The sequence below is a fragment of the Electrona antarctica genome, assembly GCF_951216825.1.
Source record: "Electrona antarctica genome assembly, chromosome: 7".
NCBI lineage: Eukaryota > Metazoa > Chordata > Actinopteri > Myctophiformes > Myctophidae > Electrona > Electrona antarctica.
This window is the reverse complement of record NC_136812.1, coordinates 33,557,083-33,581,082: the sequence shown is the minus strand read 5'-3', so window position 1 is coordinate 33,581,082 and position 24,000 is coordinate 33,557,083. Positions and strand designations below refer to the sequence as shown.

Below are 24,000 nucleotides of genomic sequence, written 5' to 3'. Positions count from 1 at the left end.
AGTCTGTTCCTATTTGCCGGAATGCACAGGCAAGACATCATCACACATTTGAACCACAGTGGTCCAGATTAATAATTTGGAGTTCTTGCTCAGACAAATGAAAAACAGAAAAAAACAAAAACAAAAACAAAACAAAACAAAACAACACCAAGCTTGTTACTTGTTACTGCGAGAGGTCTAGCCAACACCAACTCTGGATCGCTGCTCTCCACAATGAGAAAAACCAAGCTACTGTGTCTTTAATGTTTGAATATGGTTTGTAAAACATGACTTTATGGTTATAAAAGTGCCTCACTGCACCAATGTGAATGTGAAAAGGCTGAGGAGAGATTGGTAGACTTTTGTGAATGACACCAATGCTAAGCTCAAATGCCACCACATTTACACTTAGACACTTCTGTAGAACTAGGTCAGAAGGTTCTTTCAATTAGCATATCATGAAAAAAGGATACAGCTTATACAGTATTCTATACTTGGCCGTCAGTAGGCTACATATAGCCTATGCTACTGTAATTAGTGTGTTAGTGGACAACATAACCGGCAAGCTGACGATCTGGAGCTCTGCAAGGCTCCGGTCTGGATTCACAACCGCCTATTCGCAAGTCGTCATTGTTACAAATCTATATGGACTATAATAAGGCCATTTCAGCCATACACAACAAGGGTATAATGTTAATGACTTGAATAAATTAGTTTTCAATTTTCCATAAAAATCAAAGACTGATTGTTATTCTTCAACTGACTTTGTTCCATTCTGGCATTCCACTCTCCATCATGACAATCTGGCCTGTCATTTCCCTCTTTGTGGTGTCTGAATTCTTGCCTCTGGTAGTTGACACATATTGAAATGAGACAGGCTGGCAGCCACCATATCTGCACATGGTTCTGTGAAGTTCTGTGAACCTAAAAATAAAAGTGTGCCCTTTTCAATGTTTATGGAGTTTGATTATGGAGCCCACCAACATCACATTTCATAATGCGGCAAGTATGCCTTATCTTTCCACAGAACAATGGACTGCTGTTTTCTGTAGTTACAGGAAACTCAAATCCTTGACTGGACATGAAGAGCTCCACCTATACACTATAAAACAAAGCTACTAACAAGTTTCATAATAATGTGGTATGGTGCTGTGAGAAAAGATCACAGCGAGGTAGAAAACATAATAACTCACTTTCCAGACAAAATTTCTAAATACATCCCCTTCTAAATCTTCTTATGCAGATGTATTTTTTTGCCAATTATTTTTCACCCTTGTTTCTCCCAGTCCCAATGTAGTCGTTATGCCATTTCCCGAATTCCCCACAGTGTATGCAGATGCTTTTATTCTATCTTCATATCTTGTCTTCACTCGGAAATATTTCAGCTTGTGACCTGCGCCAGAGATTCTGTTTTGGGGGCGATAGCTTTTCTCTAATTTAAGAAGGTGGGGCTATTAAGGCCGAAAGGTTGGGAACCAACACTTTTAGAGTATTAGATTTCTATTAAAGCTGAGTCATTAGACCAGTGAAGTTTGCCCTCTGTAACCCAGCTCTGGTGTGGGACGGGGGGCTAATCAGGGCCAAAGGAAGGGGCACCGTGTATCTGTTCCTGCCGCCCCACTATCTGCCAACGCCTACTCCACTGGACTCCAATCAATGGGAGCAGAGGCCATTAAGGCGGCTCTGGCCCTCCTTTTCTTTATAATTGCACCCCTCTGGATTCATGGAGCACCAGCTAGCCCTCTGTTATTTGCAGTAATTAGTCCAGAATGTGAGCTGTCAACATGCAAAACTCCCGCCAGTAGCCTTGCAATACCACAGTCACCCCCACAGAGCACAATAAGCACCTAGCCCTAAGCAAAATGTATAATCCGTCGTACATTGGTGTCACTCGCCGAGAATAACTGACTTTCGAGCTAACGATGCGTCGTTAGCTCGAAAGTCAGTTCTTGTGGGCAAGCGACGCAGTGGTAAAATGGATTATAAATGAAGCTTCAGCCACTGGAATGTATTAACTTTCTCTTCTTTCTTTCCTTTTTTTCTCCTTTTCTTTTTCTCCCACGGCGACTCATGTCAAATCCAGGTCCCTCAGAACAAAATCTTAATAATTAACTGGCAAATTTTAACATGATTGCTTGTGACACACCTACTCTGGTAATTATTGCTTTGAGGCCATTTGCTAATGAAATTAATGCATTCATTGCCCTAACACATTAGCATAACTCATACAAATGGCCCACATTTGAGACCCCAGTGCAAAAAAAAGGAACTGAAAAGGAAAAGAAAACAACCAACAATAAACAGTGGTATCAACAAAAAAATGCAATAAAATTAAATGGCAGGCACATGGAATCAGAGGCTACATTATGAGAATTGCTGGGAGTTTTTTCAAAGTCTTAATAGCTAAAGGCTCTTAATTTTAACCACCGGTGAGCAACTAGAAGGCATTACGGAGTGATAGCAGTGCAGGACCAAATGATTATCATTATGGTCATTACAGTCATTGCGGATCTACATATATATCTCTCTGTGGGCAAATATTAAATGGCTTTACTACTATGGGCATTAAAATGTTATTATAGTGATGCATTAACTTAACAGAGTTCATATCAATATACGGTTGAAGCTTCCTAACAATCATTCTCTAAATGGCACATCTGTGCACTTGCAACATTCACCAGTGCTGCCGTCTCTGCCCTCTGAGTTCATGGCTGTCTGGGCTCTCACTGGGATGTCCCTCAGACCATTTACTGCTCTACATTAATAATTGATGACAATGCCAGTGGTACAATGGACAAAGACGAGTGAAGAGTAAACTGGAGTTGCAGCAAAAGTTCAGGCGACGGCCCCTCATCGGTACTAGAAGAGCAGAGATCGTTGCATCAGCCCCAACATGGTGACTTTGCCTCCAGCCAAACATGGTTTCATCATGAAACCTCAAACTAACTTGTAATCAAACAATATGTAGTGACAGTACGCTACATTACAACAGTCTCGACTCTGTGAACTGATATGGGGATATTTGGACTACTTACCAAACACTAAATGGCCTTCATAAAGCATTTACATGTGATGGACAACAAATCCTTGTGTCAGAGGATTAACAACTGTAGCTCATATCTATGAGTGTTTTTTATTTTTTATTTTGCTGCAATACACTGCTACAGTATGATATTTTGAGCTTGAATGAAAACTTTGCAGGGTTCTGTGTTGACACCCTATATACTATTATTGTGAATACCCCAACACACACAGATGAGAGTGCTCAGGAGATGCATACCATCTCTAATAAGATATAATAAATAAATAAATATCCATCCCACTCAGTACTGATTGCTGTTGGACCCAAATAGACACAACTTCCAATCTACTTGATGTATGATGACGAACAACTGAAACAGAAAACTGACTGCCAATAAGCCTCATGGAACACTTTATCATTTCTGTGTGTGACTGTGCGTGTGTCTGTGCAGTTATGTCTGTGTGCGTGCGTGCATGCATGCATGCACACATGCTGTAGGGTGTGTGTGTGTGTGTGTGTGTGTGTGTGTGTGTGTGTGTGTGTGTGTGTGTGTGTGTGTGTGTGTGTGTGTGTGTGTGTGTGTGTGTGTGTTTGTGTGTGTGTGTGCGTGTGCGTGCGTGCGCGCGAGAGAGAGAGAGAGAGAGAGATAGTGGGTGGTTGTATTCATAGGGAATATTGTTAATTATCTTAAAATACCAAAATCATAAAGAAGGTTGTCACAAGAATATAGCGTGACATTTCCGTCTCCTTGCCCAAACAGACAGGAGCAGCAGCAATAATACTCGATGAATAAAACACACTGTACCCATGCCGTGATGCTTTGACCTACTGTGCGGGCATGAATACATACAGCACATCAACAGCAAACCTCTGCCTAATCTGAGATTGTTTGTAATGTGTCCACCTTGTCGAGCACAAGACCCCATCTGTGATGACACATCAGCCCCACTGTTTCGTCCAAATAAACTCACAAACAGAAGAAGCAGCAACGTGTTGACAGAAAATTTGCATGGGGAATGTACCGCAGGAAGGCGTGATTAATTTCTGCCCATGAAACGAATACAGATTTTGTCATTACATGCCTTGTATCCGTTGCCAAATATTATAATGTTTCCCCTCTTTTTTTTTTTTCACGAGTGTTCTGGTACAATAATGAGGAATAAAAGACAGCTTACAGCTCATAACCAACACGGCCGCTAGCAAATCAGCCAAATCACAGAGAGAGAAACAAAGACCTGATTGCTCATTAGTATTATGGATCTGCTGTTGTTAAATCTGCTCTGCGAGCTGATGCCTCTGTTTAATGACTTAAATGGTGTCTGTCTAAACGCTGTGTACCCGGCATCTCACAGAGCAGGATTAAAAACAATGAGACATCACTGCATTTCCACAATATACAATCTGTTGTGTTTTCAAATGAACAACAGCATTAGGACATTCTTAGGAAAATGCAGCCCCCCCTTGCCCTAAACTACGTGTGTACACGCACACACACGCGCACACGCACGCACGCACGCACGCACGCACGCACGCACGCACGCACGCACGCACGCACACACACACACACACACACACACACACTTACCTCTGCTCTGCACACACTGCAGCTGTCATGCCCCTGTAAAGAAGCAAAATGTAAGACATCATCACAGATCACACAGACAGCTACAGGAAAAGTACCCATATTAACTCTAACAATGAGCTATCAATAATAACCATAACCTACAGGTTCTTTTTTTTGTCAATAAACTCATTACGTTTGTTGATGAAAAACATAATAGTTGCAATGAAAGCATTTCTAACACAAACACATGTCAATTTGAGCACTCTTAATACACATTTTGCCAATGTATTTAATGTGCTTGTAAGATCATTTGTAGTTGTTTATTTATGCCAATAGACGCTGTTTTATTTCCCCCACTAAGCGTAACAGTTCACTAAACAAAACACTGCTCTGCATGTCACTTGCACATGAAATGAAAATAACATGTCGGCAATAATCTTCAAGCTGGTGTTAACTAACCGAAGATGCAAATTGCAAGAAAAGCATTTGTACAAACACAATTGCCAAATCCACTGCTAATATGCATGCCATGCAGGAGCACATTTTGATAGATGTTAATGGCATATAATTATAGAACACTGCTATTAGGCGATGTGATTTTATAAGAGGACCGTTGCCCCTGGCACTGTGGCCTGATTGCTGTGAGTGTTTGGCTAATGAATGTAAAGCAAGTCTGTTTGCAATGATGAGAATTATCAACCCATGAGAGAGAGGGCGGGGGAGCTTAACTCACTATTCAAACTACTCGCAATTAAGGGGAGATATACGCATGCACGCTCCCAGTCAAGGGCACACACGCTGACATGAACATGCACATAGATATTGAAAACCCCCCCACCACACACACGCACGCACACACGCACGCACTCACACGCACTCACACGCACACTTGCACACTTGCACTTGCACGTGCACACGCGCACACACACACACACACACACACACACACACACACACACACACACACACACACACACACACACACACACACACACACACACACACACACACACACACAAATTGCTTTATTGTATCTCAGCATGTTAAAACATCTGCTGCGATGTCATCCATCTACATTACCATTTCCCATACTATGTTTTTCATTTCATACTTCGATCAATGCTTCATTCTCAGGTCTATCATTGGAACAAAACTATATTTAGCTAGGTAGTTGTTAGCATTTTAAAGCTTGCCTGCCTCTGGCTTACCACAGTGATCTTTTTTTCCCCCCCTTTACTCCGACTACTCTGAGGTTTATTTCAAATGGATTGGATTACATATTCTCGAGAGATTTTTTTTAACAGAATATCATTTCCATTAACTTTAATAGAGTGAAACCAGATGGAGCCAGTATAGAAATGAAAAACATATTTATCTGTTGGGATCGCAGACGGAGAGTGATTGCGGATGGTTTAAAACGTGGCTTTCGGAAAGTAATGGTATACACTGCTGTCCTTGCTCTGTATTTTCTCAAGGCCTGGATTCTTGAGAGCCCTTTTGAGGGTTCCATAGTGAGACACACACCAGGCGTGGTGGGCTGGTATAGTACGAGAGCCATACAGTCCTCCCATGCCCTTGTACTTTGTGCTGCGAGGGGTTGCACCCCTCTAGGAATGCGCTCCCTATAATGAGGGTCAAAGGTCAAAGTGGTGGTGCGCCTGGAGGCCGGGATCTCCCAGGCACACTCAGTCACTGGCTCTGTCCCTATATTTAAATCATGCCTCGGGACATGTTTTTTCAAAGGGCATCTCTTAACTAGTTCCTGGTTACTAATTAGTTTTGTGCCATGCTATTTGTCTTTGGGAGCCTGAACGCGGAAGGGGGGCTGAGGAGGGACAAATGAGGCAATCTAAAAAAAGATAGCTTATGGTTTGCCTCAGTGCAGATGATAATCACGCCAATAAGTCCTCCGCTGCAGCAAACAGCTGAAGAGTGGATCAACAGTTAAGCTTGATTTATACTTAGCCGTATGGCGGTGTCCCATGCCAAAAACAGCCGATGGACAACACGTTGCACTGCGATGCATTGAGATCGGCTGTATGGTGTGGGACACCGTCATATGGCAGAGTATAATTCAGGCATAACGTCAGTGCCACTTAAGTTCTGTTTGAATCGGGCAGGCTCGCTGTGTGTTCCTTTTAAGCGACATCTGTGTGACACTGTGTGAAATTAAATAAGGACATAACATTTGCCTTCTTTTTTTCACTTCTCTCGTTCAAGCTGCTTTTAGGAGTGGTAACGGCACATGCTATCACTCCCTGGCCGGCCGGCTCTCACAAGTCAAATCGTAATTGGATTACATTTTCTGGCTTCATAAAATGCGGTTAAGAGGCACTTTAGACATACGTGCATGACCCGCTTTGTAGAGATGGCCATCAGAGCAAAAGTGACAGGTCAATTGTAGATTTCTGTTCCGTAAAAAGGGGAAAGGGGTTGCCTAACCCAAGTACTCTAAAAGTGCACACACATGCGCACACACACACGCAGTCACGCACACGCACACACACACACACACACACACACACACACACACACACACACACACACACACACACACACACACACACACACACACACACACACACATGCAGAAACTCCCTTCCCTGCTAAGAGAGTGTACTAGTGTGTGCATGCGTGGGTGTGCGACTGTGTGTGTGTGTGTGTGTGTGTGTGTGTGTGTGTGTGTGTGTGTGTGTGTGTGTGTGCGGAACTGGGTAGCAGGGAGACACACACACTTAATGGAAGTGGCTCTTCACTGTGACAGCTGGGTAGTGCAGATGAAAGGTCTCCTGTAGCACGTTGTCTACCACTTGTGGAATATTCAAACAGACCCAAGGCTCACAGGAGTGAAGCCACTATAGAAGAAGTGTCCTCAAGCAGCACATGAATGACTGACTATACTCACATACCGTAAGATCAACAGTGCATGGGACAAACTTTGGTCTTACAGGAGATACATTTTAATTTTGCGTAGACAAATCCAAACAGGATTGAATGCAGCTTGAATGCAGCTATACTACTGTCAGATGAACAGACATTTCCCAATGCATAACAAGTTCTTAATGCTAATGCTTATGGTGTTAAGAGCACATGTGGCTTTTTTCCCGTTAGAACTAGATACACTGGCACATTGTTTCAATAAATTCTGTAATATCAGATATAAGAGTTCACCACCACCAGAAATCCCCTGTTGTTTGAAAGTTAAATAAAGACAACCTGTTGCACACACAGCAGATTAAAGGGACATAAGATTGTAGAACAGCAGGGGAGAATGAGAAGTGTGGAATCTGCCCGCAATAGTACAGTATAATTGCATTTGATTTTGTTTTACATGAAATATATCAAGCTATTGCTTGAACACGGATGTAGAACTTCTTACCCTCTGGATCCATTTGGACAGACACACATGATGGGCAAGCAGAGTTTTACAGTCACAGAAATTCCTCAGGGGGTCACTGTCCAGAAGTTGAACGTCTTTGCAAATGAAGCATTCTGAGGTCTCTGTAGGAGAAAACACACTTTACTTACACTTTACTTTACAGATTAAGATTCCAAAATTGGCTCAATCCATTTTCCATCCCATTAAGGGAAAAGTCACAGGAACACTCTGAGCTGCATTGTTAGTGAAAACATTTCTTATTAGAATTCTCAGTGGACAACAGGGTTTTAGGAGCACACACAAAAGAGAAAATCACTACGATATGATGTGTTATGGGATCTTTGCGCAATGACCCCATATACAGCTGAAAGGTATGGTGAACACGTTTATAATATAAATCCTCTTAGTATCATTATTGAGTCAGAATCATCAACAAAGACTTGAGTGTTCTGAAAAATAAATAACTGTAACAACATGTGTGAATGAGGCCTCACTAGGACGCAATCACAAAGGCCTAATACTGAGCAGGGCTCGACATGAGCTTCATGAATGGATCATTAGTTGATGTTGAGTTTGCTGATATCAGCAATCTCCCTGTATAGAAAAATTGAGGTTGCGGTGGTCGCGGTGAACGTATTTCCTGTAGGCAGAGATGACATATCTGCGGTGTAAACAAACAGGCAGGTCTTCTACTACATTGAATGGTAGATTGACTGATGTTAGACTGCTCAAACGTTACTCTTTTACCTGCTTTTTACTAACACTAACTTTACAAAGATGCCCAGAACATCGGGATGAACCTGTGTAGATTATGGCTGCTCCAACAGTAGTGGCAACATTCAACTTTGGAGAGAAACGTTGTCTCCGCCTACAGGAAATACGTTCGCTGCGACCAGGGGACCCATCTCTGAATTTGTCTTAATCTGGAGTGAAATTAAGTATAAAGAACCACAAAAAGTGGGAATAGTATAATAGCATAATAATATCATAATATAAGAATATGCATCTGAGTCAAGCCTTGCATTTTAATCTCGTGCTGCTATTCACATTTGTGTTGTTTGAAGCAGAGCACCCACAGCCATGGAAGCAACCAGAGGAAGCACTTGCTCCACATCCTGTACTGAAACTAGTTTCTAATTATTTTTTCCACTATACTTGCTAGTTACTAATCTCTATGATACCCAAAGTTACAGTATATATTATAGAAGGAAAGGTAGATCTTGAGGTATGAAGGAAGTTGGACCCTTAAGCGTTCCTTTATTGCCATAAGCTGATTAATAGTTTAGTTAGATTTCTTGATGTACTGGCTTAGACATGAACCATGTTGAGCAATTATTTGATTACTGAAGACTATGAGGAGTGGGTGTAAATCTCTGAAGTTGCCCCTTGCTCAGACTGGTTATCTTTATGCCAATTTGTCATTGTGTCACATTAAACTGACAGGATGTGGATTTGTACAATTGTTAATGCACTCACTCACTCACTCACTCACTCACTCACTCACTCACTCACTCACTCACTCACTCACTCACTCACTCACTCACTCACTCACTCACTCACTGTTGAAGGGTAAATTACCCAGAGATATCATAAGCAGAGAATCCCATCTCATAAAAACAGGCAATAATTGTAAGGTGATGTAGGCAATAACTGAAGGTTGTGCTGAATACTTAAATAGACTCATACCATTTTTATTTCTCTGAATTGGAAAGCTTTTTAAGATAGTTTCATAGCTTTGATTAATACAGAATGGTGAGTTGGTGACTACCTGACATTTACAGTATATCATCTAAATTCGAAAGCCTTGAAAATATATGGTAGTGCATCATTAAGCGCATGTGATAGAAAGATGCCCAAAAGAAAAATAGATTAGACAACGCATTGATCTTAAAAATTGCAATTAACTAAAGCAGCTATGTGTACACTGTATACACTTTGTGTATGTGTGTGTTTTGGACATCAGAGGAACAATTCTAGTCTTTGTTGTGGAGGTGGCTGAACAATGCTCTTATAATGAGAGCCTGGGGCCACCACAATAACCAGCTGATGCACAATGAATGCTGATAACATCTGATGAAAAACCTGTACGATCCACTTTAAAGATACTCTTTCAAAATACAGTATAGAAGTAGTGGCTTTCAAAAACACAGCACTTAGTAGTTCAAAAATGCAACACTACAAGACTGTTACCTTTGCATTTGAAGTCAACTCAAACAATCACATTGATATTTATTTGAAGTAGAGTCTGCAATGAATGGCTGATTAACAGTTAACAGTAAAATACATAACTGCTAATGGTTACTACTACTGAATCTGCTATTTTTTCCTAATGACATGCCTAAAATAGGGATGCCAGGTTGAAGTGGTTAAGAATTGGCTGCATACTGTAACTGCCAACACAGCATCAAAAGAAAACACAATTATGGCCGATATATCAGTGAAATCAATATACAGTTGGGCTCTAATTTGGATCCACACATTACAATGCATTCACCATACTATTATACTCACGTCAACATTTTTAGGGAAAGTACATAACATTACACAACTCAGATTTGTCGATTCAGGAAATAAAGCCAGGAAACTCTCAAAGTGAGCAATAGTGGAAAAACTCCCTAGAAACAGATTATTGTTTCTTCACTTCTGGATTGCTACAATCATCACCAATCACTCATTCTAATTTGCTATGAACTCATGTTTCTCATAAGTATTTTATCTTGGCAGCTACCTTCCAGAGCAAACCATTAAAAGCATATTCAAGATACATTATACACCCTCTACCATATGCATTACAATGTGTACAGTTACAGTAGGCCTATATATGGCTCTGTTCCAGTCTTTCTGAGATGAAACATCCTCTTTTGTGTGAAATTACCATTTTGAGTAATTTCTTTACATTAGCCCATAGATCTCTTGCCTTTTTTGGCCAGGCGCTGTATTTTGGCAGCCGTGAGCTGATCTTTGCACCTGTAAGTCAATTAAAACATGGAGGTGTCAGCACTTGAAAATGCATCAAACCCAGATCTGAGGAATGTGTTGGAAGCTTGGCCCGATAGGAGATAGGAGGCTTGGCCCGATAGGAGATAGCGATTGGCAAGAGGCTGAGGGGAGAGAATGGGAAAAGGGGCGACTGATCAGAGCATGACCGATAGCTTTGGTCGGTATATGGGCCATCATTTGCAGATAACATCGATATCTACAATTATGCAGCCACAACATTCAAAAATTCACAAACGTCTAAAAAAATAGTTGATCTACACAGTACAAGCTCACAACGCATTGCTTCTGCTATTGTTAAAACATGTTGAATAGAGCTAAAATTATTACATTTAATAAAGTTCAGTTCATGTGCTTTATTTATATTTACTTGTTCATTGGATTAGTTAAGGATGTTATTTTCTAATTGTAGTTTAATATACACGACTACTTGATTTAAAAATAAATTATCTAAGAAGTTTTGTTTTTATTTTGATTTATTTAAAATGTCTCAATCGAAACTTTAGTTTAGATAGATTTTGCACTATTTTTACAAGAAAATATCTGTCAAAACGTTGGTAAGCGGTGGTCTATGACTCTCCATAATTGGGATGGGCATCAAACTAGAACAATCTGTCATCGGTCAGGCACCAACTGATTCAGACCCAACATTGAAATGATGGCGTACAGTAATTGTATCCATCCTCATTCTTACTGGAATGGACATAAAAGCTGAGTAGCAGAATATACATCACGTAGCAGTTGCCAGACAGCTGGTGTAGGCCCTAGGCCTGGTTTCGTCACAAGATCCCTTCACAGTTCTTCTTTATGCTTCTTTGTGCTGCAACCGGTGCCTTTGATTTAGTAGCAACCTTAGCCCACATCTTCTCCACTGATGATCCCCAAACAGGGGGCTTTGAAGCAAAATATTGGACAGTAGCTGGAAGCCAGCTTGGCTCGTTTCATCCATAAAAATACAGGGAGACAGCGGTGAGGGCTGGCTGTCATCAGTGTGCTTGTCTGAATTGGGGATAAACTGCTGCTTCAGAAGGCGCTGTCTCTTTGGGGGCTCTCGGTGAGCTGGATCGCTTCAGGTGAATAGCTATGTTCAGATGAGAAATCCCTTAATCAAAGGGTAGGCTTTTAATGTAACCCGTCAGTATCTGTGTAAGCAGATTTTATTACTGACCAGGCATATATCTCAACTTGCATTAATATTCTCTGAGACAAGACGCGAGATGAGGGGAACTACAGTAACAATTCTTCCTCTGACACTCATTTTAGTAATCAGATGAACATGTGTGTCGTCTGGCTGGTGCTCAGAGTCAAGCCTGATTTGACGACGCATTCTGAACTTGTAGATTTGCTATTTTCAGCAAGTGACACCGTTGTACGATGGAGCATAATTGGCACATCATTCCCTGCTACTGACAACAGCCACCTGGGCATGATGTACAAAGTCTGTGTTAATGGAAATCATTCAGCTGAGACACTTTCCAAATCCTACTGTGTGCTTAAATGCTCTGTTGGGCTTTGTCTCATTGTGTGGCACTTTGTATACATCTCTGGAAATGGATCAGCTTTAGTTGCTTTTTTATTATCATGCTGTGGCTATGTAAGAGACTAGCTGTCTATGACATGGTCTGTGTCTGTGTGTGTGTGTGTGTGTGTGTGTGTGTGTGTGTGTGTGTGTGTGTGTGTGTGTGTGTGTGAGTGTGTGTGTGCGTGTGCGTGTGCGTGCATGCGTGCAATGCAAGCGTGTCTGACTGTCTGCCTGTCCAGAACAAATCTCGCAAACCGCTGGACTGATCGGCGCCATACTTGTATGCACACTTCCAGTAGGCCATAGAAGTACCTCTCTAGTCTTTTTTGTGTTTTCTACATTTATAACTAGAAAAAGTGCCCCTCGGGGCACAAGTCTCCACCAGGGCAGGTCAGGTTGTGGCCTCCTGGTGGCGCTATAATAGGCCAATGTGAAAAGGGTGACATTTCTTCTTACGCCTTGGATGGCAATTGGATGATTTGAGGCATTTTGTTCCAAAAATGTGTTTTTCAAAAATCCACCTGTTGGTGGTGCTCTAACAGGCCAATGTGAAAAGGGTGGGATATATGATTTGATACGTGATTTGAGGCTTTTTGTTCAAAACGGGAATGGAATATGAATATGAATATGAAATATGAAATACCGGACAGATCCGGCTTGAACACATGACTATAGAGATAGTGTGTAACGATTTGCGTGATTTTTGGACAGAATCTGGAGGAGTAATATAAAAAAAAATGTTTTTCAAAAGTCGGCCTCCTGGTGGCGCTATAACAGGTCGTTCTGGTTGGCATCCAGGGAGTGTGTGTGTGCAAAATTTGGCATCGACCGGGTTAACGGTGCCGGAGATTAGCTGGTAACAGACGGACGGACGGACACACGGACACACTCACACACACGGACAGAGTGCAAAACATACTCTCTCCCCATGCCTTCGGCCTGGTGGAGACAATTATTATTTATAATTTTATCGTGGAAGTCAATGGGGCTGTGATCGCCCTGAAACCTTGCCCGAATTGACTCCATGTCATAGATATGTCATAGATGATTGACGTCATTCATTACTGATGTCACAAGGCAGTCACTTCAAGATCCACATGATTACCTAGTTACTTGTGCAAGCAGAGCGCGCAAGTATTGTGGTCGTGCTGGTACGAATGCACGTGTATGCTTGGTAGGTATTGATGGTGACGTAATTAAGATATGTATCAATGCCGGGTTATAACTGGCTTTTGATGGTGACGTAATAGATAGGTTTCAGATTACATACATGTATACATAGACATTACCTTTAATTCACTCGACACTGAAACATATCCTAATTACGTCACCATCGACAGCCAGTTATAACCCAACATTGAAACATATCTTAACTAGAAAAAGTGCCCTTCTGGGCACAGGTCTCCACCAGGAGGATAGGAGTGTGCTGTGATGTTTGGCAAAATGTTTAGGAGTGATATAAACATGTTTTTTTGACAGAATTCCCTGAGGGTCCCTTTGATGACAGAGGTTTGCTTAATTATAGTAGGATTGCTAAGTAACATTTTGATCTGTTCAGGGCCTGTGTCTGTTCAGGGCCTGTGTCTGTTCAGGGCCTGTGTCTGTTCAGGGCCTGTGTCTGTTCAGGGCCTGTGTCTGTTCAGGGCCTGTGTCTGTTCAGGGCCTGTGTCTGTTCAGGGCCTGTGTCTGTTCAGGGCCTGTGTCTGTTCAGGGCCTGTGTCTGTTCAGGGCCTGTGTCTGTTCGGGTCTGGTCAACAGACAGTCATTGTGTCCACTGTCTGCCTGAAAATATTTCTCAAGTTACTGCGATGTGGCAAGTTCACCAATTATACCCACTAGTGCTCCTTTTCAACGTTGCACTCCTCGAAATCTGTATTGCTATTACGATCATTATGGCAAGCCCTGAGGCACTTAGGGGGGACAGAAATACAGATACACTGCTGGCGCCAAAATAAGCAGGAAGACAACAATACAACATAGAGATGTACTGTAAACATGCAGCATGTCAATCGCAGCACAGCTGGGTTGTCTCCGTGATCTGTGGCTCCTATAATTAACTGTCATGGGTGTCAACGTTAGACAATACTTTGGACAGAGGTGAGTACTAAGCTAACTGGCAGAAGTCACTCTCCACACACCCAAACATCCCGTGGATGTCAATGCCAGCCCACACTGGTTGTTGATTTACTAAAACGAAGCATTCACATTGCCATCATACTTTTTTTTTTTACTCGTTATTTTGCATTACTACATGAACCCAGCCTCCCCTATTCTGGGATTGTCATGATAGGCAAACATTCAGTGAAAATAGGAAAACCATTGAGATTTGGTATAGAGGGGGAAAAGGAGGGGACCCAGACCCCTGGGGGACCCCCGGTCAAGGAAGTATACAGTATACTGTAAGTGGTTAAGAACACAATTTACTACAGTTACAGTAATTTACAGGCTGGCTTGGCACACTTTTGCATATTTACGTATGTAAAATATTGTCGCTGTCGGGTGGAAAGCTGTCGGGTGGAAACCTACAGTATGTCCAAAACGTACTTACATTTGAATACTTTTCAGGATTAAAAAAAAAGATTGTCTATTTTTGTTTGACGAAGTTAATTAATTTACGAAAAAACTAAAAGTTCAAATATGGAGAGTTTCTGCCCAATAGCAACGATACGTGTAATATAACACATACAGGTAGTATGCCCTTGAAAAACAATCGTTCAGTGGTTCAGCTGCACCATTTACACATTTTATGAACTACTGACCATCTGTGGGTGTCACAGAGAGAGACAATAGTAGTCGCTAATCTGAGCCATGTTACTGAAACAATATGTTGACCAGTTTGAAACACTATAATACTCTATACAGTAAATTAATGGTGGAAAATGCCAGATTGAGATAATTTAATTGTCCGTTACATTGTTAACGACCTCATTAACAAAAGAATGATGGGAAATCAGCATGGTCTGGGAGAGGAATTGCCTGTGTGACAGCCATCTGGCTGGTGTGGGGGGGCGGGGCTGGATGGATGTTGGCGGGGGGGCGGGTAAGCTCACACCACCGTGGCCAACACAACTTACAGCCAGCGGCTCCGTGAGCGCATCTAGCTGGAGGTGCATATTGTTGTGTATCAGTGAACGAGTTCACAGAATCCCTGACCTTAAATTTGATTAGTTTGGGTTTTCAATTACGTCGTGGTCAATGTCGTTATCACACATTCCGGATCTCATCTGATTTACTGACATTTAAACCCTCAGCAAAAAGACAGATGTAGTTCAGACCTCGACTAGTAATGTGAGGATGGAGTTTGCGATTGGGTCAGTGTGTGTGTGTGTGTGTGTGTGTGTGTGTGTGTGTGTGTGTGTGTGTGTGCGTGTGCGTGTGTGCGTGTGTGTGTGTGTGCGTGTGTGTGTGTGTGTGTGTGTGTGTGTGTGTGCGCGTGTGCGTACGTGTACGTGTACGTGCGTACGTGTGTTTGTATTACTCTACTTACTATACAGTACTATACAGATGTCCCCAACAAGTATAGTAGAATTTGACATTTGGAAGTTGGCTTTAAGGGTTAGGGTTAGAGTTATGCCCGATGAATACTTAGTTGTGCACCGAAAATAGCAGCTCTAAAAACTCATGCATCGTAGTGTGACTAGGTTCAGTGCATGAAACTGACAAATATAAAAAAAGGGTGTTGCAAATAAATGGGCCTCCTGGTGGCGCTAGAAAAGGCCCACAATGTTTTACGCAGATCGGTGCAGTTATATGTGAAGATGCGACTTGGCCTGTTCTAGCGCCAACATGAGGCTGATTTGAAAACTGTCAAGCGGCATTTCTTCCTCAGCCTAGAGGGAATATGCGTACACAGTTGACTCGTCTTGATCACATGACTACCGAGATCATGTGTATCGATTTGCGTGAGATTTGGATGAAATCTGTGTGACTAATATAAACAAATGCGTTTTACAGAAACCGGCCTCATGGTGGCGCTATAACTGGGAGATGTGGAAAATGCAGGGAAAATGTTTTGCCATGTCCTCTAGGGAGTGTGCATACAAAGTTGTACACAGATCGATGCAGTTATAGGAAAACACAGGACACAACACAACACAACACAACACAACACAACACAACACATAACTCAGGCTTTAGTGTTTAGATGTACTCACAAGTAAAAGTATACTGATATACACAAATGATTGTGTGTGTCTGTGTCTGTGTGTGTGTGTGTGTGTGTGTGTGTGTGTGTGTGTGTGTGTGTATGTGTGGGGTCATTAGAAATACTGTAGCCAGATTTAGAAACAACAGAGATGTAGGGGCTACTACAATGTTTACACATGAACAGATACAAAGTAAGCAACGTATATTCCATTTCCCTGATGAAATTACAAGTAACGTACCTGTGAACATCATTTTGCACGGTTCTTTTGAGATGTCAGAAGTGTCATATCCATAATTCTCCATACTTTCACTTTCCTTTCCCCTGTGTCAAAGACGGCTTCTTCCATCCACTCCTGAGCTGTTCCAGATGTCAGCAGTTTCCTGCAGTTCCTATTTACATTCCTCTGTTTTCTTGTGTTATGGAGTCCCATGGACATTTAAAGTGCAGTGAAAGAGAGAGAGCAGAAGTTTTGTTTTGAATATCTTGTACTTCCTTCAGTTTCAGCCAGTGGGTTGGTCATGTCAGCTGATCGTTGTGGTTTTACTTCTCCAGGAAGCTGTAAATGCAGAAGGCCAATCACAGCCCAGCTGTAGGCAGGAGCATGTCAGGACAGGAAGACAAATGAGCCAAAAAAGAAAGTAAAAGAAAGCCCTTCAGTGTGCACACTTTCTGTCGAGTCTGGTTCAACATGCAGACTGCATTAATACTGTAGGCCATACATGGGCAACAGGCAGCCTGGGGGACACATGCAGCCCCCACCTTCACTTAATGTGGCCCTCAGGTTAATATCAGAATTCTGATATATTATTGATTTCCAAACATGACCCACTTTAATTACTTCAGTCTAAATTTGTAGCTTAATGAGTAGTATTAAAATGTTAGTCTTTTTTTTTTTTTTACGTTATAATTTTTATCCCACAATTTTGTAACCCATGTTTCATCCCTGTGTCAATTATCTAATGTGATCCTGGGCTCTACACACCCTCCGCCAACCTGGTTCCCATATATGGGGGACATGGGGAGAGCAACGGACTTGAACTCATGCTTCCTTCATGCCTGAGCGTCCAAGTTGCTCCTTTACACCTGACAGGGGGGGGTTTCCCTGGTTGGACGTAGCGCATGGAAGGAACACGTTATTCCAACCAGTTCCTTTCCCCTCCATCAGGCGCCCCGGCTGGCCACGGGTAGGCAGTTTAGAGACCAGGATTACTGCATGTTTTTTGTGAGGGTACCTACCCTAGGGGACACGGGGAGAACATGTAAACTCCACACAGAAACGCCCTTTCGCCAACCCCACCTTGGGTATGGGCACTGATGACGCAGAGGAGGAAACACGCCGCCAGCACCCACAGTGTCCCGAGCGGGAATCGAACCCAGGACCTTCTAGCTGTGAGGCGACAGCACTACCAACTGTGCCACCTTGCCCCTTATGTTAGTCTTTCTTAATGTCCAATGTATTTGTATTTTATGTACAATCTATTTTTGTTACTACTGGAGTGAGTGTGGAAATATAGTGGCCCTCTCCATTGTCAAAGTTGCCCACCCATGCTCTAGGCTATGATACACTCGTTATGAGCAGGCAAATGGTGATGACATCATGTTTTGCTTTGAATGAAGGCAGACCAACCCAGGACAAATATTGCAGTAGAGAAAAAAACATATTTCACAATGGAGAGGCATGTAATGGAGGAGTGATAAACATCACTTCTGGGAAGAACAGTGTTCAACCATATCACTCGTGTATGGGAAATGAATCAGATAGATTTGAGAAGTTCCCAACACACACTTGACCTGATAAACAGCAGTTCTTGTTCCACTTGCTGACCTAAGTATAATATGACGTTATGGAAAGTTGTTGTCCTGTCACTTGTGCACAGTCCTCCGTGGTATTTGTCACTGTATATTGCATACCAGTGAAATGAGGTGTCTGCATTTAACCCATCCAACTAAGTAACAGGAGCAGTGGGCGCTACGGGGGCAGCGCCTCAGGGACAACTTACAGTAGGGGTTAAGTGTCTTGCTCAGGGATACTTCAACACTTTGACTCTGGCCTGGAATCAAACTTGAGTCAATCCAGCTCCCCAGATGGGCTCTCTACCCACTCAGTATGCAACGTTGGGGGAATTGGGCTCTTTGACTAACAATACACTCAATGAAAATAAACAAACAAACACGATACGATACGATGCGATGCGATGCGATGCGATGCGATGCGATGCGATACGATACGATACGATACGATACGATACGATGCGATGCGATGCGATGCGATGCGATGCGATACAATACAATACATTAGACCCCTCTATCACATGGAACAATTTTCCGGGCGTAATGATATAGACACAAAAAACATAGTTCTGTGTGATAGATGGGTCAAAAGTGAACGAAAGTTGCACTACAGTATATGGTAGAAATAGGTCAACAATACAAATGACGCTAGTTTTGTGAATTTATTTACTTTTAATGCGTGGCCCCCTGTGCCCCCCACAAAATGACCGGAACTACTTAATATTTCACCAAAACCAGAGCAGAACTCCCACCAGGGGACTTCAATTAATACCACCAGCGAGCTCCAGACTTCCCTCTACAGAGCAACATTATAATAAGGGAAAATTAGCTAATGTGTAGCAAATCTGCAAGAAAAATGCTTACCACTAGCTTTCTTCACAGATGTGTTCATAAAGGTGTCTACAATCACATATACATTTGTTCCAACCCAACTCCCTTGGGAAACTTTGTGACAGCTGCTGAAAGTTGGGGTACCATTAACAACCAATATACGCAACATTTTCCAAATTTCATTATACTTTAAGTTGCATGTGACAAAAAAAATGGCCATAGCCGTCATCACAAATGTGATGAGGTCAGCACATTTGGGCACATTTGGGCAAGTGGCTATGGCTGAATTTAGCCCAAGGAGTGTTTTCGTGCAAAACTAATGCTTGGAATGGATTCAGCATCATGAAAACCCTACTTAAAGCATAATGTCATTTTGGGAATTTTGCCTTATATTGGTTGTTAACACTTTAATTACGGGCCGGGGTTATTTAATCCATTACAGCGCCCATTCGATTTATAAACACGGACCCCTTTTCCGGACGGACTTCCGGTCCGTGTTGATGTGTGTGTAGCAGCTAACAATAGCCACACCACTCTAGAGTCGATCGACAACAACGGGAGACAAGAATAAATATATCGCGACTAGCGACTGGACCGCAGAGCGCCGTCTAACACAGGATCTTTTTTCATAATTAGACGGGATGATTTAGATCGCGAGTTATGAACGTTTTAAGATTTTTGTTTCCATCAGCTAAACAGGGGAGGGAGTTTTTCGATGACGTCTCACTCTTGCGCGTCACTGAGGATTGCCCAACAGGCGCTCCCAGGCTGTGGAGCCATGCGATCCGTTCTCATATCAATAAACTTCGTCTTTTGGACAGCGTCGGGCGTTACTAATAGAAAGGACAAAGAACTTCGTCCTGGGCGATGGGAGTGTTAATGGTACACCAACCTTCAGCAGCTGTCACAAAGTTTCCCAAGGGAGTTGGTTTGGAATAAATGTATATGTTATAGTAGCCACCTTTATGAACACATTTGTGAAGAATCCATTCGAGGCATCGAGGACCTCCCTAGGGAGACGCCCGAGAGGCATCCTAACCAGATGCCCGAACCACCTAAGCTGGCTCCTTTCCAGGCAAAGGAGCAGCGGCTCTACTCCGAGTCTCTCCCGCATGACTGAACTTCTCACCCTATCTCTAAGGGAGATGCCAGTCACCCGTCGGAGAAAACTCATTTCGGCCGCTTGTATTCGCGACCTTATTCTTTCGTTCATGACCCACACTTCATGACCATAGGTGTGAGTAGGAACGAAGATTGCTCGGTAGACAGAGAGCTTTGCCTTCTGGCTCAACTCTCTTTTCGTCACAACAGTGCGGTACAGCGACTGCAATACCGCCCCTGCCATTCCGATTCTCCGGCTGATCTCCTTCTCCGTCCTCCCCTCACTCGTGAACATACTCGTCACATATTATTATTATGATGATGATTATTATTATTACTTTCTTAAGTCGGACTACAGTGTGTCCCCAGACAAACAAAGTACTGTACTGAAGGTGCACAGGGTGGGTGTTCACTTTGTCTAATTAAATAGTGTGTCCCCTACTATATTCACGAAGAGCACTTATTAAAACAAGCATCCATTCCACTAGATAAATGACTCGACACCAAGTGCCATGAAGCCCATTAAATGGCTTCTTTGAGATGGATCAGGTCCAAACTCACAATCAAAGGATTTGACTGGGATTATCTCAGATTAGAAACACTCAGAGACAAATGAGGAGATGACAGGAGATCATACATTGAAAGGATGAATTAGCAGTCACATACCAGACCAAATTTGCAATGGTTGTTAGAGAATAAAGAAACAGAAAAAGATTGAGTGCTAAAAAGCAAGGAACAGCTCTAGAGTTTTTAGTAACCCCAATGATACATTGCCAATGTAAACCATGGTAAAAGCTTTTCCCTCTCGCTCTAAAGTCTCCTGCCATGTAAATAAAGTCCACATCAGCAAGGGAATCAAGAACTAAAAGGAAAGGAATGAATAGAAATTGTCTTATGGGAGATATAGATATTGGTTTATGACCTGAAAGTGTTACATGAAAAAACCTTTCATTAGTCTGTGTCCCCCTACACAATACTATACTCCCCGGCCCCCACCCATCACATCTTCAAGTTCAACCGCAAATACCGCATAAAACACATTGCTATAGGGATTTGGACTTTGACAGTACTTTTAGGATAATTAGACTTTGTTCTCAGCACATTCCAATGAAGAATCATATACAGCAAATGCCATGGTGCGCATACTGTACTGTAAGGCCTGATTTATACTTTGTTGGACGCCTGGCTGTGAAAACGGACAATCTACAAGCTCACAATGCATCACAGTGGGACCCGTTGTGAGCTTGTAAATCAGCTATATTCATTGCACGGCATGATGCACAACAAAGTATAAGGGGGGGGGGGGGGGGGGGGGGGCAACGGACTGACTGAGAGTTTCCCCAGCCGGACGTAACGCATGGAAGGAACACGTTATTCCGACCAGTTCCTTTCCCCTCCATCAGGCGCCCCGGCTGGCCATGGGGAATGTAGTTTAGAGACCACGATTACTGCATGTTTTTGTGAGGGTACCACTACCTACCCTAGGGGACATGGGGAGAACATGCAAACTCCACACAGAAAGCCCCATTTCCCCTCGAGCATGGGCACTGATGACGCGAAGGAGAGAACACACCCCCAGCGTCCCCAGCAGGAATCGAACCCAGGACCTTCTAGCTGTGAGGTGTGGACATGGACTCTGAAGCTGTCATTGGATTATGACAGTGTCAGGGGTCTAAATTTAGCCCAGTGTGAAAAAAATTGTGGATATGGAGCAAAATTGCTGTAAATGAACCGGAACAGGAAACGGGGATGCCACCTTCTGGAAACCTGTGCCGTTATGCACACAGCCTTTGTCAAGTCCCGCCTGTGGTTGTGCCCCTCTTTGCACCCATTGGTTGCCGTTTCTTGGTTGGACAAAAGTCCTTTCTCTCCATCCACTACCATTGAAATAACATGTTTTTCAGTTGCTTCGGGTTGATATACAGTGTATTAAATTATTTTTAAACTTGGTCTCAGTAAATAAGAACATCTCAGGTGCAGTAGGCAGTGACTGGGCAAAATTATGTTTTAAAGATGGACTGGCGTGTGTTTATGAGGTGACAGTACTTCATTAGAACCGTTGGTGTGGTTGTTATGTGCAATGATGTCTTCCCTTTGCATTTAGGGTTTCTTCCTGGAGGCTGAAATCTTGACAGTCAAACGTGCCAATGAAAAAATAATAAAAATATATATATAGTATAGTGACATCACAATATCAGGAGACCGGAGTTCGATTCCAGCTCAGTACGAGAAACGTTACCTTATGGTTGAATAATAATAATATTAAAAATCTTCAAAGTAACTAGTAACTAAAGTTCTCAAATAATTGTAGTGCAGTAAAAGAGTACAATATTTGTTTCTGAGAGTAGAAGTAAAAGTACTGAAATGTGGAAAAAAGCAACCTCAAAATTGTACTTAAGTATAGTACTTGAGTACATAGTTATAGGTACTTAGTTACTTTACAGTTTACACCACTGTAGGTACTCTGTGGAGTCCACAATGACTCCTACTTTTCAAGCTCATCAAATCTATGCAACACATTCAATTGTTAAAATCTAATGTATAGACTAGAGGCACTATACTCTATTACAGGCTGCAGTTAGATATTTCAGCTCTCATTTGAATATTTAAAAGTAAAGCAGTCCTAGTGCTGATAAAACACTTTTCAGCGGGATAAATAATGTAGGCAGTGGTTAATGTTAGCATGTGCTTCTTTGCATATTTTAAAAACGAATGAGGACCTTCGTTCTGGCGCATTAAAGTAATGCTTTCACTCCCATCCAGACAGCAGTAAGGTGTTCAAGAGGGTTTGCATGCTTAAAAAGGTGACCTGTGAACTCGACATAATCTTCTGAGTCTCATATACCAAAAAATGTTAATATAGGAAGATAGTCGATCCCAGTTGGAGCCACTAGAGGCGAAATGGTACAAAAATCCTACAAATGGTCTCCTAAATAGGCATAAAGTAGGTGTGGTTTTGCTTCTCCCCCGACATTTTTTTATTATTACAGCCCATACTGCTGCACAAAGCTTTGACATTATAAAACGATTATAAAAACATTTCTCTGGTTCAGTGGACCATGGAGCTAAGGAATGGTTCAGAAGCTGTGTTCACATTCATTCTTCCATTGACTCCACATTCTTCCGGTCTCCTATAATGTGTCTGCCCACTTCACGCAGATACGGGAAGTAAACCGGTCTTGCTATTTCCGTCTTGGCTTGGTCTTCATTTTCAGTGTACTACGGCAGTGGTTTTCAAAATGGGGGCCACGGCCCCCAGGCGGGCCACCAGGTGGCACCAGGGGGGCTGAGAGACAAATACAATCATAATGAGATTATATTATAAAAAATGACCCGTATTGTGCCGAATATAAGACGACTTTGATTATAAGACAAACCCCATTTGCAAGACACATTTGTGGAAATAAAAAAGAACATTGAATGTCAAATAGCCTAGTCCCCGTCAGTGGCGTGCACAGATAGACATTTGGTGGTGCTAGAGCACCTGCCCTTTGCCCTCTGGACAGCAATGTGCCCCTTTGATTTTTTTTTTGTACAGTATATACTGTACAGTATGGGGTGGGTATGGTGCTTGGCTTCAACTCAACTGGTCTGTTTGGGTTGGATTGGAATTTTCAGGCCCGTTGAAAACTCTAAAGTAGTGGTTCTCAAACATTTTCATGTCAAG

The 24,000-nt window shown here is 42.4% G+C and overlaps 1 protein-coding gene across 2 annotated transcripts in view; it reads right to left on the bottom strand.

The window, feature by feature from the left end:
* The window catches only part of LOC306926936 (uncharacterized protein), a 190,678-nt gene that overhangs the window by 67,774 nt on the left and 98,904 nt on the right, over positions 1-24,000 (bottom strand). The window contains exons 1-3 of one of the 2 annotated variants that reach the window (XM_079506454.1): positions 16,849-17,049; positions 7,945-8,066; positions 4,587-4,619 (exon numbers count right to left, since the gene is read on the bottom strand). In XM_079506454.1, the coding sequence (XP_079362580.1) occupies positions 4,587-4,619; positions 7,945-8,066; positions 16,849-16,912 (219 nt within the window). In that variant the 5' untranslated portion in view covers positions 16,913-17,049. Of the gene's footprint in view, positions 1-4,586; positions 4,620-7,944; positions 8,067-16,848; positions 17,050-24,000 lie in introns of those variants that run through there. The other variant, XM_079506453.1, reaches the window with a different exon arrangement.